The sequence below is a fragment of the Lipophrys pholis genome, assembly GCF_963383615.2.
Source record: "Lipophrys pholis genome assembly, chromosome: 9".
NCBI classification, from domain to species: Eukaryota; Metazoa; Chordata; class Actinopteri; order Blenniiformes; family Blenniidae; genus Lipophrys; species Lipophrys pholis.
The window spans coordinates 5552856-5570578 of record NC_137639.1 but is presented as its reverse complement, the minus strand read 5'-3'; the positions used below and the strand labels follow the sequence as shown (position 1 = coordinate 5570578).

At 42.1% G+C, this 17723-nt stretch overlaps 1 protein-coding gene across 1 annotated transcript in view; it reads right to left on the bottom strand.

Annotated features, from left to right (window-relative positions):
- The window catches only part of vps13b (vacuolar protein sorting 13 homolog B), a 372358-nt gene that overhangs the window by 208942 nt on the left and 145693 nt on the right, over window positions 1-17723 (bottom strand). The window contains 1 exon segment of the mRNA XM_080472571.1: window positions 4987-5120. Within this exon segment, the coding sequence (XP_080328697.1) occupies window positions 4987-5120 (134 nt within the window).

The window sequence follows — 17723 nt, the reverse complement described above, 5'->3', positions numbered from 1 at the left end:
CTTACTAGTATTAGTGTTGTTGATTTTATTTAATCAACATAATTTTTGCCCTTGAATTTTTTTCAGCCAAGTAATAAATTTTGATGAGGATGAGGAATGGAATAGAATAGAATACAATACAATAGAATAGAATAGACATTCTTTGATGATACCTGAGGGAAATTACTTAGATATGCAACTTTTCTGAGTTTTCATGTTGCAAATAATAAAATGACAATCATGTTGTGCAGAACAAACGTCATATCACAGTAAGAATTAAACAGTAGTGAGTCTATAGATCCTTTGTGTTGTTTGTTTTTTAAACGCTGCACATTTAATTTCAGAGGGTTTATCAAACTGTCTCACAAATATCTTAATTAATGAGTGAGTGCCAAGGCGAGGCCTTAGGAGGCTCACAATTTCTAAATCAGCTTTATGAAAAGTCCTTTTTCCACTTTTCAGTGAGGACAAACTCATCACAGGATGTTAAATAAGAGATTGGTTTTGGAAAATCGAATCAAACTTCAACTGGCTAAAAGTTGCAAGGCCACTCGTACATTTCCTAGTTTTCAATTCATCACATGTTCCTGGTGTGTAAACGCTTCGGAACCCATAAAAAACACATCTGTCAGAGTTGGTACGATGACTGTCATCTTTAAAAATTGGTAATAAACGAGCACAATCCTTAATGAATTATAGTGTTTGAGGTAGTCCAAAATTGTAGCGGCAATTACAAATCATTTGGTAATTGTGGGGTCTGACAGACAGCGCGGATGGGGTGTTGAATGGAGGGATGATAGGATGAAGGGAGGGGGGGGGGGCAGAGGATGAAGTAATGTGCCTGCACACGGCGCTCCAGTCGGGGGTCAGATCCTGTTCATGGAAACCATCTGGCTGGCTCCATGCGAGCCACACCAAACATACAGAGCACATGATCCTCCTTCCTCTCACTTTCCTCAAGCCTTACGATTCACCTCCTGCCCATATTTTTTTTCCTCCTCACATCTTACCCTAACTCCTTTCCATCACTTTACCTTTTCTACCCCACTGCTTTTTCTTCCTCTCTCTCTCTCTCTCTCCCTCTGAAAAGATCCTACTCATTAATGCATGGCAGCTGCAGGGAGCAGTGTTACTTCATTTTTCCATGGCAACGGCCTCTCTGTTTCAGCAGATCCCATTTCAGTTTTGGTAGCAACGTGCTCGTTTGCCAGCGCTGAACACATTCATGTGTTAAATAGAAGGAATTATTTCAAAATTCCTGAAATAGAATCACCGTCCTGATCACTTGCAATTAATATCAGGGCCCGGAGAGAACATGGGTGTCCTGGGGGAGAGGAGGGTGGAGAAGGAGGGATGACAGGATGAAAAGGGGGTGAGGCAAAACACAAGGGACAGAAGACGACCTGAGAGGCAAGAAAAGTGAGGCGATCAGGAGACGGGAAGTATACAAGGAGTAACACGGCAGTGAGCTGATGGTCCAGGCTTCTCTGGCCAAGGTGACAACTGCCGCGCTGCCCTTCAGCCCTAATGTGAAGTGACGACTAAAAAAACACCACCTACACACATTACAGCCATGCATGACCAAAGAACTTAGCTGCCTCTTCAGGGAAACATGCAGAGTTTCTTGTTGATCTGTGCAGTGTGTCATGCCAACAGGCTCCACCACCTTGGACCTGAGGGGCTCCATTTGGATGCGATGTTCCCTGACATCACCGCGCCTTCTGCTGTGGTGTGACAAAGACCTTGGCTCTTTAGCTTTCTGTTAATGACCGACTGAGGCCTCGCTCTATATACATGCAAATCCCATTTCTCGTCAAGTCTTCCAGCTCCAGTCTGGTTTCAATATCGGCTGCCCATCTCGTTTTCACATCGACTGTTTCGGGAGAAAAATTGAAGGAAGTTTTTTTGACAGCTTTGAATTAATTACGAATAATGTTTTGGCCATTTTAATTGCATTTGTCATTTAATATTCGTACCGAAGTTAAGGGGATGACAGCTTTACCGGCTGAGATCGACATGATTGCATTGCATTTGAAGTCAGCCGGGAACTGTGGCTGAGAATCATTTCTGGGATTTAGGTTGCCGCGTTCAGCCACAGATAGAGCGTGACACCCAGGGATCCAGATAATAATCTGTGCCCTAACCACACGTGACAAGACATTGCTGGGAATCCGTACTAACCATGTCTGGCATTGACGAAGACAAGCAGGGAGCAAAGACTGACTTGAGAGCGAAACATCTACAAATAGAAGCGGTGCATGTTCTACTTTTTCCAGCTGGTTTTATACTTTGAGTGGGTTGTGAAGAAGACATTACACAAGTATAGACTCACACAGTGCGCATTAGGCAGGACTGCTTGCATCAGTTTTGTTTTTTTTTCTTTTTTCTTTAGCTTTAGAGGGAAGGGAGGTATGATGCAGCGGAGTTTAAAGTCTTAAATATGAGAGATGTTTGCTCAAGAGTAAGTTACGACCAACTGTATGTGTCGGTTTACGCGACAACGCTACTCAGAGCCACTGAAAATGCAACTTTTTGAGAATGGCTCCCAAGGTGGAACTTTTCAAAAATACTCCCAATCTGCACATGTGTAAGTAGATAGACAATAAGAACAATGTTTGACTCCAGAGTATCATGACTCCCAGTCCACGTTCTCCTGGGACTTGGTGGTTTAATAGTTGACAGTCACCCAGAATGACAATCCAACTATGTTGTCTGTCCATACGAATGTCTGCGTACTCGCAATCGTTACTGTTTATATTGTATTCTGCACATTTATGCGTGGTTTCATTGCAAAACCAATCAACAGCACCCACTAGTGGCCCAACATGAAACTTCATCATTTTCAGTGTTTGCTGTCTTCGTGGAAATGGAAAACTTTTTGGAGACGAAAACGCAAACACAATCCATTTTCACTCGACGCGTTGTGTTAAAAGGGGCCCAACATTCATGAGCCGCTGCCACTGATGGATTAAATGCATTCAGTGCCAATTCAAACCTCATAATTTGTACATATTCTATTCCACAATATCAGGATTACATTACCTTTCTCCAAATAGAACCAGCGGTCTGCTTCCAGCACGGTCCCAATGTACTTTTCTTTCCTTATCAATCATGGGTAAGAATTTATGTCACAGTAACAGAGGTTTATGACGCCATCCCAGATCTGCTGTATGAGGATTTTTTTTTTTTAAACAATTTACACAATCACAGGCTATCGTGTCTCCTTCTTGTGTTTGAACAGTCTTAAGTGGTCTCAGCAGCCGTACAATAATAAATACCATTGTAACTTTGTATCGCTCATTCTCATTAACCCCATTACTCTCTATCCGTCGCCCCTTTTTGTAAAAGATGGAAAGAAAGCCCCTCCATGCTGCATTGGGCACATGTGCAGCAGAAGTGTGAGCCATTAGGTCTTCTGTTTACACCGCACTAAAATAAATGAGTGGTTTAAAGTTGGGGATATCCAAGAACCAGGGGTCCCAGCTGTCGGCTTGTTCGGTTTGGTTCGTTTCCACTCCCATGTCAACAGGACCGTGTGTTTCCTAATTACTGCAGCAGTACGTGGTGTGGTCCCAGTCGCACAGCCGAAGGGGACAGAGCAAAGTGGAGGCAATGACGGGCTCAGCAAACTATTAGAGGGTTGAGTTAACTTTTGTGGAAGTACTGTAAACAGCTCAGCAGACTGACATGGGACCTGGGTTCTGCAGCGTTCGCTCAGCTCACATGTGTCATGCTCTCTTTCATGTCTGACTGACATCCGTTTGTGTGGTCCTCGCAAGAAGAATTAACATGATTTAGGAATGGTTTTTGAACTCATTAGTTTTTAGACATGCACAGAGAAACTTGCTTCAAAACCTTATTCCAATAAAACTCAATTCAGTCGGTAGAGAATAAACTGCCTACACCTGTGATGGCATAAGAATACAAATACATCAGTTAAACAATGAAGAAATACATTTATGGTCCTGATGGTCCAGTGAGATGATGACTGTGTTCACATTTGTCCTGTGGTCCCCAAACTAAACCCCATTTGCTCTCTGTCGCTTTACAATCATGCAGATATTTGAAATATTACCGTCAAAAAGATGTGACGAGACAACATATCAAAGGGTTTTTATTTAAATAATCTGACCATGCAGAACACATCACAATATACTGCACTACTTTGGGTGACTTCATTGATTGCAATTAGTTCACAGATTCCCTTTTGGGAAACTCCAAGAAAAATTGCATCGCAATGTTGGAATCTGATTTATTCTATTGGATCGCATCAACAACCAACATTTAACTGTTAAAAACCCAGTTTTGTCTTGTTGTGGCGAAGAGTATGCATGATTAAAGTGTCTCTATGAAATGACTATAATCTCATCACAAAGCTAATATAAATGAAACATTGTGGTCCAAGGTACTGTCAAATGTCCAATAAACTCCTCCCTATAGCTGTTGCATTACTTATTTTTTACACTCACCCTGACCGCATGGCTTTGAGGCTGGCTTGATAGCTTTCACTGCAGCATCACCAATAACTCGGCTCGAATCGAAGAATAAATATGTTTGGTGGTTTGGCCTAATTGGAACCTCTTCAGGGCCAATTTAGCCCACGGGTCTTATGTTTGACACCCCTGATTTCGACGTCTTTAATCGAAACAGTACCTCTAATATGCATGGTTCAGATGACAGAATTTAAACTTGAAGAGATTGTCCTAATGAGATGAAACTGTGAACAAAGTAATAGATAAGATTAAATTGCAGTATATCGACAGTTGTGAGCAAATTTTTCACAGAAACACTTGACGATTTCAAAATTAAGCCAAACAAATAATAATAACAAACAAAAACTCGTAGGTCCTATAATTCTCGAGATTCCGTATTCAGATGGTGTTTCAATAGGTAGACTGTTGCTGTCACCTGTGTGCGCATTATAACAACCAAATTAAGTATATAACACAAGAAATGATTATACCTGCTTAAATAAAAATACGCCAACACTAGAAAGTATCTTGGTACCTGCAGAGTGAGTCGTTTAACAGCATCCCAGGCATGTGCGATGAGCTCCTTCATGCGCTCCTCTGAAGTTGTCCAGGACTCCCCTGCTGTGGTTTCGGGCATCACCCTCATCGGGATGGACAGAGGACGCGACTCTGGAGAGACAAAGTGAGTTTCCCTTAACAACCGGCCACTTTCTTCATTTTTCAGCAGTTTTGATGTCTGCTAGATTTGTTGAAACGTTCACTCCACTGCTGAAATAACCTCTTTACCACAGAAGTAATGTAGCACACTGTAAAGTCCTGAATAAAAACCTACTTTTAATTTATTAACATGAGAAAGCCCACTGTCCTGCATTCATCCTTTATTCGACCCTCGTCATAATTCACTGTTATTGTCATTTGCTGTACAGTATCATGTTATATGATGTTTAAATGACACTTCATTGAGGTGACGTAATGTTGGCACTCGGGTTTCTTGTCTCCTACAGTGAGAGCAGCAGCTATGAGAACTGGGACAATCGCACAAACACAGCAGCGCTCTAGACATGACATGTCCTGGTGTGCCTGCTGTGGTCCAGACGACGGATGATTGTCTCTCCTGACAGCCATGGCAACGGTCAAGTGCAGAAATCACACAGCAACAAACACATTGAGTTGTCTTTTGCAATAACCGTGAGTGTGAAAGTCACAACATGTGTCCAGTGCCGAGGATGAGAGCCGGGGACAGAAGAGGCGCAGAGGAAAAGCTGTGGAGAAGGCGTATCAGGCAGGTTAACCTGAGGTCTGTGGATGTTAAAGCCATCATGGCGTCAGAGGTTACAAATGAGGAGGGGGGGGGGTCTCTCTAAAGACACATTAAGACATATCCCATGATTTAAAAGTCTGCCTTGCTCAGCAGCTCCATCCCGACAGTCGTCATCAAACAGCAGTGACTCCGTAGACGCTCCCAAGCATCACTGGATGAGTTGGCATGGCAACGGCCGTGTGTTACTGGGGCGAGTCGACAAAGAGGATGGATAGTTGATACGTTACGCTGTGGAAACCTGCGGGTAAAAACTGTGTATTTATATGACTGATTGAGCACCGTCACAGGTGTGTGTGTGTGTGTGTGTGTGTGTGTGTGTGTGTGTGTGTGTGTGTGTGTGTGTGTGTGTGTGTGTGTGTGTGTGTGTGTGTGTGTGTGTGTGTGTGTGTGTGTGTGTGTGTGTGTGTGTGTGCGTGCATGAGTTTAAGTTGAAGAAAGCAGACTGAAGGCCGAGATCACTGGGTCTGGATTCCTGAAGTATTTTCTCACGCTCAGCATCCAGGTGCCTCTGGCACATGGGGACTATGAAATGGACCGTATTTGTCATGATGCCTACAATCAGCGTTGCACATTTTGCACATTTGGCAGTCTATATTTTCCAATCGACCCTCCACTTCACTCCTATTCATCAGCTGCATTTTTCTTTTCTGAAGGCCTTCGACACAACCAATTCCAGTGTTCTTTGACTAAATACCCACGGAGATGGCAAAAATTAACTTTGACAGGGCAGATTGTGTTTCATGGACTGTCTTTTACTTGGTAATGTGAATGCGAGCAAGCTGCATGAACTGCTGTGATATCATTGAGCTGTCCACAGAGTTTTGATGTAATGGCCTGTGCGCGTTGGCGCTCTTCTGTCACACTGCATTAGAGCGACTTCCCGTTCAGCTCTGCAGGGGATCCGTACAGACATGACAAAGCTCTGCCGCGGCCACTCCCTGCCATGTGGCCCGACTGTCTAGACCGGGAAGGTATAAACCGTGGGACTGGGAAGGGCCTGTGTGTGCTGGACTATAGAGAGCACCGTAACAGTGTTGTGTACATGTGTACTTTATTTTTAAGTGTTGGCATGAGTCAGTGTCTGCTGCCATGTGAACATCACCGTCTGCACACAGGCATTTTGTGTGTGTGTGTGTGTGTGTGTGTGTGTGTGTGTGTGTGTGTGTGTGTGTGTGTGTGTGTGTGTGTGTGTGTGTGTGTGTGTGTGTGTGTGTGTGTGTGTGTGTGTGTGTGCGTGTGCGTGTGCGTGTGTGTGTGTTAGTGTTAGATTTTAACTCCATTAGTGGTTATCGAGGCAATACAAAAATCTCACAGGTTTGGTCAGCATGCTGATTACCTCACCTCCTAACACTTTTCTCAACTAAACAGCATCTTACCACAATGAAAAATACAACATAAACATACATTATATGTACACACACACTGCCCTGACAACACAGAGACACACACAAACATCAAAATGAGTTCACACCCTCACAAAGCATTACTGAATAAATCTGAGAGGAAAAAGTCCATCATTAGTAGATTGAGGGACACTGATTCAGCTCTCATGCGGACATATTTACAGTACAAAATATGAAGAATTCTCACTTTCACATTATACCTAAGAATGCTGAAGATGAGGTGTAATCAACCACGAGTTAGGAATCATTTATACTGGAGCAAAATTATATCAAGTTATTGTAATTATTCTATGAAAAGAAAAAGAACAGAAACTGCCAGCAAGAAAATAAACATGGGACCGACCATAGGGTAACCAAACTACAAAGCAGGCAAAGCTGTGAGGAAGTTGAAGAAGATGCATACTTTTCAAAACACTGAGAAAAAAAACTAAACACTTCTACCTTCAAAAGTCTTCAGGAATAAACTTTCCCAAACATTGACACATTAAAGAAACAGGAGGGGCACATGTGTCTGGGAGCGCCACTGTTGTAGCTTTCCTCCATAGGAGAAATGGTATCAGCATTACTGCAAAACTGACACTGAGCATTAATGCATGCCCACAGAAGGGAACATAAACACAACCTGAAAAGTGCTGTAAGGTACGACCAAAGCCTGGTGAAGATACTCCTGTTAAATTCATTGTATAAAACTCTGATACATTTCTCTTCAAACCACAGCCCCCAAGGTAAAAATCCATGTAAACGAGGGAAAACCTTTTGAAAACGTTTGGGATTCATCCCCGTGTAGATGGCGGAAACATTGCTACTGCACATCGCGGCCATAGTAAATAGTTCTTCTGCATATTCACAAGTCGATGGACAATAACAACAATGTTTACTTCCAGAGTGTCATGACTCCCAGTCCGTTTTCTCCGGGGATTTGGTATTTTAATAGTTGACAGTCACCGTAATAACAATCCAACTTTGTCGTCTGTCCATACGAATGTCTGTGTAGTCATCACTGTTAACGTGTATAGGATATTGTCCTGTGTGTGTGTGTGTGTGTGTGTGTGTGTGTGTGTGTGTGTGTGTGTGTGTGTGTGTGTGTGTGTGTGTGGTTTCATTACAAAAACTTTCAACAGCACCTGCTAACAGCCCAAACTGAAAGCGACCCTGTTTTCAGTGTTTCTGTTGTTACACGGCAACGGACGTAATCATTACAGCGTTTTCGTGTAATACAGTCGTTGAATTTTATCAATTCCACAATGCGTCACGATGCAGATGTGGATGATGCTGCATTGATGCCGCAACAAAACACAACCACTTATAATGTAGTAGCCCAACAGTAGCAATGCTGTTTCTTGATTTCCCGGCAGTGGAACAATAAAGTTCTCGAGTTGCAACCAACCGTAAGAACTACGTGACGCCATGCATCAGCAACGTCGCCTGCAGGTAAGCAAGACAGAGCGAGCAACGTCCACGGTTTGGAGATTAAATTAAATGTTAAATTATGTTAAAGATATCAAAAGAAGGCAACAGCTAGTTCATACAACACCGGCAAAATAATCCCCAGTGACCTTTGGACCGGCAGAGTCAGCCTGATGTTGCTCATTAGTTTAACTGCTCAGTGCATCCAACATGCAAACACATAGTTACGCATCGTGATGCATTGTGGAATTGAAGACCAGATAATTGTAATCGAATCCTGAGACCAGTGAAGATGCCATGTAAAATACAATTTCCCTTGAAACAAAAAAGCAAAAATAATGCATTTTCACTTGAAACAATGTGTAAACCTTCAATAACACCTTCAAAAAACCGATTGAAGTCTTCCCCACAAACCCAAAGCTTCTTATGATTATTACGTTTTTGTCATGGTACTGTCTGCAATTTTCATTAAAATCTTGGTTATTGGGATGAACGTGGCCAAGCTCAAGTCGTGAGACCATGAAGAGGATTCTCCGTCACCTACTGAGGTGGTTTGTGACTTTGGGTGGAGGCCAAACCGAACGTTCCTCCCCAGGGAGGGAGAGTCTGTTAGGCCAATCAGAACGAGTGCAGAGGAACAACATAGGCAGTAACAATGTAAAACCAGCCTGCATGAAGCTCTCGGCTCAATTTTAAATACCATTCCAGGGCTCTGTTTGTTAATCCAGGGGTCATTATTTGGAATGAAACTGCCATATCTGGTTATAGTGACTTGGCGCCGGCAGTTCCTTTAGTGGGGGGATTGGGGGGAAAGAGGGAGGTGGGCAAGGACAGACTGTATAAGAAAGACAGAAGGAGCACAAAAGGTCTACGTTCAAATGAGAGAGAAATGTGACAGGAGCGCCCAGAGCTCTTAAACCGGCCCTGGACTAACAAGTCCTGAGAGTGCTCTTAAAGTCGGGTTATTCCCTCTGCCTCGTGCCATCACAGCCATGTCCTCATATTAACCCTCTGTGAGGCCATCGCGCTAATATGTTATTGGTCAAACTCTGACCATACACTCCGTCGGTTTAGTTCTCACACTCTTTGTCTCGTAGTGTTCGGATAGTTTAGTCTGCTCCACATCCGGGTGTTCTGATGGTTCTCATTCATCTCCTTTAAAAGCTCGGTTAAGTTCCCACATCTTTGCATGCTGCCTGCAGCTCGACCATGTGTCAAGTGATCAGAGAAAATGTGGTAATTGGCGCTCCATTATCACGTTAACAAATCAGTGGCACTTTGATTCATGATGTGCGACACCACGCTGCCACAAACCAGTAAAGTGGCCGTAGAACGTGTGAGGGTGTGTCAAGTGTAAATTGCAAATCATTTAAATGTGCAAATCACACACAAAGTGTCCCCGGGCACACTGAAACACTCCGGCCAACTTTCAGTCGCACATGTGATAGTCCTCACAGAAAAAGATGCACAAGGCATCCATGCATAAAAACAGCGCTTCCCCTGCTGCCCGCTATCTTTCTGGTATGTTCCCCATTACAAATGGTTTACAGTGAGTTGAAGTGTTGTGTACTCTGTCACAGCTGCGTGCAGACGCTGTGATGTGGCTCTTTAATAAACCTGCCCGCCTATTTGTTTTGGATGCAAGTCGGTGTTTATTTAAATATTTACGTGACTCTATTTGTTTCAGTATTATTGAAGTCCTGGAGGAATGGTGGTGGTGTCGCCAGGTTGGCTAGAACGAGAAACGAGCGAGAGTCGGTTGATTTGATGATAAATCTTTACATATAGCACTTTCATGATACTGTGACGTGATAAACATCAAAGATCAATAACTGTGGGATTGTTTTCTCACAGCATCTCAGCCGCATCAGTCCAAACATACTCAGCTGGGAGACTTTTTCGGTGCATCTCCCACAGCTTGTGGAAGAGTTCAGCAGAGTTTCGACGAGTGTTTGTGCAGGAGAAGGGTAAACAGGTCACCTGCAGTTAAACCAGGGGTCAAACATAAGAGGCTCCAATCTGGCCCGCCAAAGCAGTAAGCAAACTGGTCAGATTTCAAAGACAACAACGGTTTTATAACAAATTTCTTATGACAAGAGAAACCAAGCAGAGATATTGCTGATGTTGCCATGAAAGTATCAAAGCTTAAACCCATGGCTTTGTACAAACATGCATAATGCAACAGCTGTATGGAAAAGTTTTTGGGGGACATTTTACTATATTTTATACTTGAAGGTTTTGTTAAAATTATCTTTATGTTGAGATTGTAGTCATGTTCACTACTAATTGTTTGGTTTTGTGAAAATATATGTATACTCTGCATCACAACAAAGAACAGATTCAAGGTTTAGATTCAAAGTTATTATGGCACTGTATCACAAGTCCAGCCCACTGAAGATGAAATAAGGCTGTATGTGGCCCCTGATACCTCGGATGTTGTTTAAGTGCATTAAAAACAGACACATTTGTACTAAAAACAGCAAAATATCGACTATTTATACTATTTATACTCAATTATACTCATCTTACACTGTCCACACCCCATTTCACCCACTTCAGTCACTTTACTTGATATTATGTATATACCATATAGTCTATAATTATTACTCTTTTTTTTTTTACTATATTTATTTATTCATTTATTTTTATTCGATTTTATTCTATTGTCTGTCATTGTCCTGCTCAGTTGTAGTTGCCCAATTGCCCCTTGGGGATAAATAAAGTATTTTGAATTGAATTTGAATTGAATTGAATAAATAAAAAAGTAGTACTAGAATTATGAATGTGAAAAAATCTGAGTCGATATTTCATAAACTCCAGATTTGAAGTTATTGCCATCTGAACTATGTTCATCCTGACCGTGTGATAGTTATGATTTCTTACAGCTTTTTGCAACAATAAGTGAAAGATGTGGTGATTTCGTGCTTAATATCACATTATGATTAAAGAGTTCCAGTGAGATGAGCAAATTTATTTAATTCATTTTTATACATCAAATATTACTGTTAATCATCAGTGCCCCGTTTCTCTGATAAAGGACAGCAACAGCCTGTGTTGAAGTAAACATACGAGTGTCTTCACTTTTCAGGTGGTTAATGGCAATGTTTTATCGTTTTGCCAATTCTTTCAAAAAATGAAAGTCTCTCTGCCAGATGTGTGAAACATAAGGCTTGTAGGCTAAAACTGGCCAGCAAGAGGCTTCAAGCCAGGCCAGGAAAGGACCACGTACATTGAAAAAAATTCAAAGAAACCATTGACCTTTTCAGACAGTTTGTAATAACATGCATAATGTAAGAGCTATAGGAAAAGTTTTTTGGACAGTTCACTGCGTTTTGCTCCAGAATATTTCATTAAAATTGGCTTTATGTTGAGATTGTTGTCATTCTACCAGTGGTGGCTGGTGGAGTTTTCTCCAAAATATGACTCCAAAATAGACATTTACCAAAAAACAAGCAAACACGTATTAAGGAGTCACACCAGTGTGTTTACATGAATTAAAAAAGTGGATTGCAGTTTGTTCATACTTCCTTGCCTTTTCTGAAAAGTGTTTAAAATCAGTAATACCTGTATCAATCCATGCTGGGTCGGATCCTGACGTTTTAGAAAGGAGGCAGGAAAAGCAGAATAAAGCATGAGCTTCACTACATGCAGTTAGACAAGACTTGTTGCTAAACCAGGTCCTGGAAAAAGACCGGCTGGACCGTCTCCCTCGGTTTTTTGACTGCTGCTGGATTGCGACGTTCGGCTGATCAGATCGGCGCTCTTCGACGTCGATCTTCTCCTGATATGTTCTCCTCACAAAGGGTCTTGTCTTAAGTGACTTTACTGAATTAACTAATCTCTCTCTCTCTCTCTCTCTCTCTCTCTCTCTCTCTCTCTCTCTCTCTCTCTCTCTCTCTCTCTCTCTCTCTCTCTCTCTCTCTCTCTCTCTCTCTCTCTCTCTCTCTCTCTCTCTCTCTCTCTCTCTCTCTCTCTCTCTCTCTCTCTCTCTCTCCATTTTGCGTCTCTGTCCTATCTTTGTCCAACTCCCGCGCTTCAATCCATCAATCAGCTGCACTTTATGACAGACGGCTGTGACGTCAGCCCCAGCTACATTCAGCTCTGGGCGCAGGAAAGATCCTCCGATCTCTTGCATTGTAGACGAGCTACAGCGCATGTACAACTTTCAATGAGAGCCTGTGGCCAAAGACTTTTGCGCCCCTGGTGGAAACACGTCACCAGTCAGACAACACAGATGAACCAAACAACTTTACTCATCATTAACTATATAAGTTTTATTTTGCTCATCTAAATATATACATATACAGCTCAAAATATTTTATTATTTATTTATTTATTTTTAATGTCTTATTAAGGTAATGTGGTTGGGCGGTGAACTAGCGCCCTCTATTGGCCAGGCGCCACTGCATTCTAAACAGTAATTCCGTTAAAAAGAGACCCTTTTTTCAAACTTCTACTCAATGCCATAACAATCAAAAACTTAAAAGTTCAAATTTAAAGGTGATTATGTCCCTATTTTACCACTCCAGTCCACTCAGGAAGATATTGGGAAGCGTGTGGCCCTAAAATCAGTTTGAGACCCCTGTCCTATGCCGTTAGCTCAACAGGCTTATAAGCAACAAGTTAAGTAATTCATTAAAAATGTTTTACTGCACTACGGAAAGTGTATTGATTTTTTGGTCTATTAGTTTTCTAAAGGACGAAAAAGTCAATAGCAAAGAAAAATACCGTCTGACAGAAAACTGTTACCTATTATCACTCAGATTGAATCATTGGTTGACTTGAACAATATTTATCCAGGACATTTCTCTACATGAGAAAAGAGGACTCGGTTTAGCCAAACCATGACACAACACTAAAAGTACCTAAACAAAAATCATCTGAGCTCAAGTTTCCAGTCCTGTCAATAAACCTCATGCAGCTTGTAGAGTAAACCGCGCTACATCTGATACGCCACAGCTTAACCCAAACGTCCCTCTGCGCTGCCCTCGCTCCGCTCGCACAAACCACAGCCAACATCCACAAGGCCAAACAGCCTTATCATTCATGAAAGCAGGACAGGAATTCAGACGAACACGTCCACTCGTATGTTCTCGTCAAGTGTGTCGAGGCCAAAAACGTAACGTGGTGAGCGCAGTCCCACGCAGGCTACAACCATTTTTCTCTGGAGGAGGTGGGGGCTTCTATCTCATTATTCCTCCTTGTTCTTGTTTTCTTTCCCCACTCCAGCCATCATTACCTTGATAAATTATTGTCTTTACCAGAAAAATTAAACTATATAAATAACTCCACAATGAAAATATTATCCCCTTCTGAAAAGCGCACGGCAGCCAATAAAAACCTGCCTGACTTCCATCAGGCTACTTGGGCTTGGACGAGAGTTATGTATGACTGCGCAGTTCTGCCTCAAGTCCTCTCATCAGTCCTCTCTCCCCTTTATAAATGTGTATATGCATGTATATATTAGTTTCTGTCTGCCGTTTACTTCTCCAAAACATATTAATTTATGTCTTTCCATAATATATGTCTCTCAACCATGCAGCCTGGCTTTCCTTTCCTGTTCTCAGCCTCTTTCTTTTTTTTATATATATTATTTTACTGAAGCGCCACGGTTGAAATCACACTAAAGCCATCAGCGCAGGAATGTTTTTATGAGCTTCACAGTCTTGACCATCACCAAATATTGTCTCATTTCTCACAGATTAACGGAATAAAACAATGCAAATGTTTCCACTGCCATGTGTCTTGGTGGCTTCTGCAGTAAACGAGAAAACTACATTTAATCCCATCATGCAGACCACAAGCAGACAGGACCAAAGACGAGCGGTTCCAACATTTCCTGAGCGCAGCCAGAAAGGAGGATAGGTTTCTCCGCGAAAGAAGTATGTTCTCAGCGCGCCAACGGCTAATTTTAGGATTGAGAAGAAAGGCCGGTGAGATCATTACTCTGGTTGATGTTATAGAACAATGAGAAGCTCGGGACTTCGAGGCCTCCCGATCAGAAACACGGTGCGGCTGCCAACAAGAACATTCATTAGGGACAAATAAAGAAAATACTTAGAGGCTAGTTTTATGTGAACCAATTTGTGGGGTAATTGTGCGGGCAGACAGAAATCGACCTCAAACTAAGGAGGGATGATTTTGTTTTTAAAGCAGTCTTTCCACGGCCTTTCTGGCTGAGGGCAATCACACAAAAAAACAACTGTTAACACTTCTGTAATGGTGTTACTACGCAACATTGAAACAAACCTGCGATGCCACTGAAATAACCAGTGTTGTGTTTGAAAATGAAGTCAAAACCTCTCGCTCTGAAGTTCAGTTACCAAGAATATTTAGTCAGACCGGTAACAGAGAGCCTGATGAGCTGACTAGAAATATTAGCCACCCGACAAAGCAAATCATGAAAATTTGAAAAAAAAAAAAAAAAAAAGCTTTTGGAAAAATGTTATGTAGCATGCCTACAGAGTAGGTGTCAATAGGAAAGATGGCCAGGGAGAGGAAGGAGAGCCAGAGAATTCCAGGACCTGAGGAAAACAATCTTTTACCAAGCGCTATGTTTAAAGTCAAAGTCTCTGTCCTGCACTGGAGCTGGCTTCAGTCCAATTCAGCCAGCGCTGCTTCGCAGATCCGGCGGTGTCCTGTAACATGCGCCGTGTATATTTAACATGTGCAGTGACCAAAACCAGAAACGGAAGAGAGAAAAGGTGAAATATTTAGTTGCCAAATGGAGCCGAGTGGATCTGGGTTATGAGATCCGAGCCGGGCAGCCCCACTATGATATCACCTTGCCCTCTGCGTTCTGGGGAAATGATCCGCAGTCGACTGGTTCTGTGTGTCTCTGTACATTTGCCTACACATTAACAGGCACCTTCCAAATAGCCTGCAGGAAAGTCCCCCTTGATTACTACGAAACTGTAGCTAGGCTGAATGTGGTAACAAAACAACATAACACTCTCTTTACATCATAAAAGTGCCAGGCAGCGGTTCAAATAGCCAATTGGAAGCAGGGACACCGAGCGAACGCAATTGTTCTGAGGACGCTTTGAACTGCTAAAACCTCTGAAAATGATTTTTTCTTTTTTTTTTTCTTTCAGTGGTTTATGATTTATTCTGTTAATTCCCTGAGGTGATTTTTGTGGGGAAATCAATAGCTCCAGTGGAAAACTATGAGAATCAATAGGCACAGAAAAGAGCTGCCCTCGCCAATTTATAATCAGGCGGAACAAAACACGGCTCTATCGCAGCTCTCCATATAGCCAGCACGTCGGATCATTTAATCTTATAATAGTATTTCAAACAACCACGCTATCGAAGTGCAAGCTGCTAACTTACATTTTCAAGCTCACCACTTGAATACATGGTGGGCATACAAACCGTGGGATTATATTTCAGAGGGATCCTGAAGCTAAATCTGGCAGAAAATCTCACTTTAAACCATGATTTTAACTCCGGAGTAGATCGTCATTGTGTCAAACGTACAGACCTGCCTACAGGCTTTTATTACATTAAATTATTTTAGGGGTGGATTTTCTCCTGGATCTCTTGTACTTGAACCTTTCGGTTGACAGCAGGTCTTTTAGTCCACAAGGAGTTACAGCATCTACTACAAAGTATGGACTGCGAGCTGGCTGAATTTCTCCAACAAAAAGATCGGCGGTGTCAAACTCATTTTAGATGAGAGGCCACATACAGCGCAATTTCATCTCGAGTAGGCCGGACCGGTAAAATGGTGCCAAAATAATCTTTAAATGCATACTTTAGAGTTTGTCTTTGTTGCAGCGCAGTGTCTCTGTGATGAAAATATCGATATTTTCACAAAACCAAACACTTACGACCAAAAATGACAAGATTGTCAAAATAAAGCCAATTTTAATGATTCCTCTGGTGTGAATACGGTGAAATCTCCCCAAAACTTCTCCAATAGCTGTTAACATTATGCATGTTTTTACAAACTGCTCCTGACAGCATGGCTCTGAGGCTAGTGCTAGTTTGCTCGGTTTTCATGGCAGCATCATCGATATCTCAGCTCAGCTCAGCTCAGCTGTGTCCACTACTCTTGAGAAATTTGTTTTTAAAAAAAATATATATATATTTTTTTTTTTTTTAACTTTTAAAAAAATCTTTCCAATTTGCTTGGTGGTTTAGTGAACCATATTGGAGCCACTTGCGGGCCGGTTTTGGCCCACGGGCCTTATGTTTGACACCCGTGACATAGACCTTCCAAAGGCTCAGATCTGCAGATTTTCATCATCTTAACCAAATTTCCTTAGACTGAGGAAAGGACGGAGATTTTAATCTATTTGTGAACAGGCATGCTGGTGGAGGGCAAAGGATTAGTACTGACAGCATTTGGCAGCATCATCAGCGGTGCACGTCTACCAGTGTTGGCGAGGTGCCTTGGGTGCGTTTGTTATAATTACATTTGCTAACTCAGTCGAATAAAAACATTTTATAATTGTGCTGAGTGAGACAAATTTGGTGCTTTATGCAAGTACAGCGGTGGCCTAGCGGTTAGAGGAGCAGGCTTGTGTTTGGATGTTCACAGGTTTGAATCTTACTACTGACAGTTACCACTGAGCAAGGATTTCAACCTCACACTGCTCCCTGGAGAACACACATTAGCTACTGAGGGATGGGCGGAATACAGAAGACAAATTTCACTGTACATTGAGTAATTGTTTGACTAATAAAACATTGTTATTAAATGAGAGTCGGTGGACAGAGCACCTACGAGGGTTAACACTTAAAGGAGGTACACAAACATTTCTATATCAAAAAACACCTGGAAACCTAATCTCGTAAAGATGGATATTTTTCCGATTGTACTGGCTGGTCAATAACACCATTATTCATGCTGTGACAATCCAAGGTCTCAGGCCTCGTTTACACGACAGCGTTTCAGGTGAAAATGCATCGTTTTTGCATTTGGGCCATTGGTGACCATTTGGGTCACTGGTGGGTGCTCTTCATTTTTTGTAAGAAAACCACACACATGCGGGCAGAGAACTATATGCTATAAACATTAACAATGGGAGTTGACAGACATTTGTATGGACAGACAACCAGACTGGATTGTTATTATGACTCTCCACTAAAAAAGTACCTAGTCTCAATAGAATATGGACTGAGAGTCATGAGATT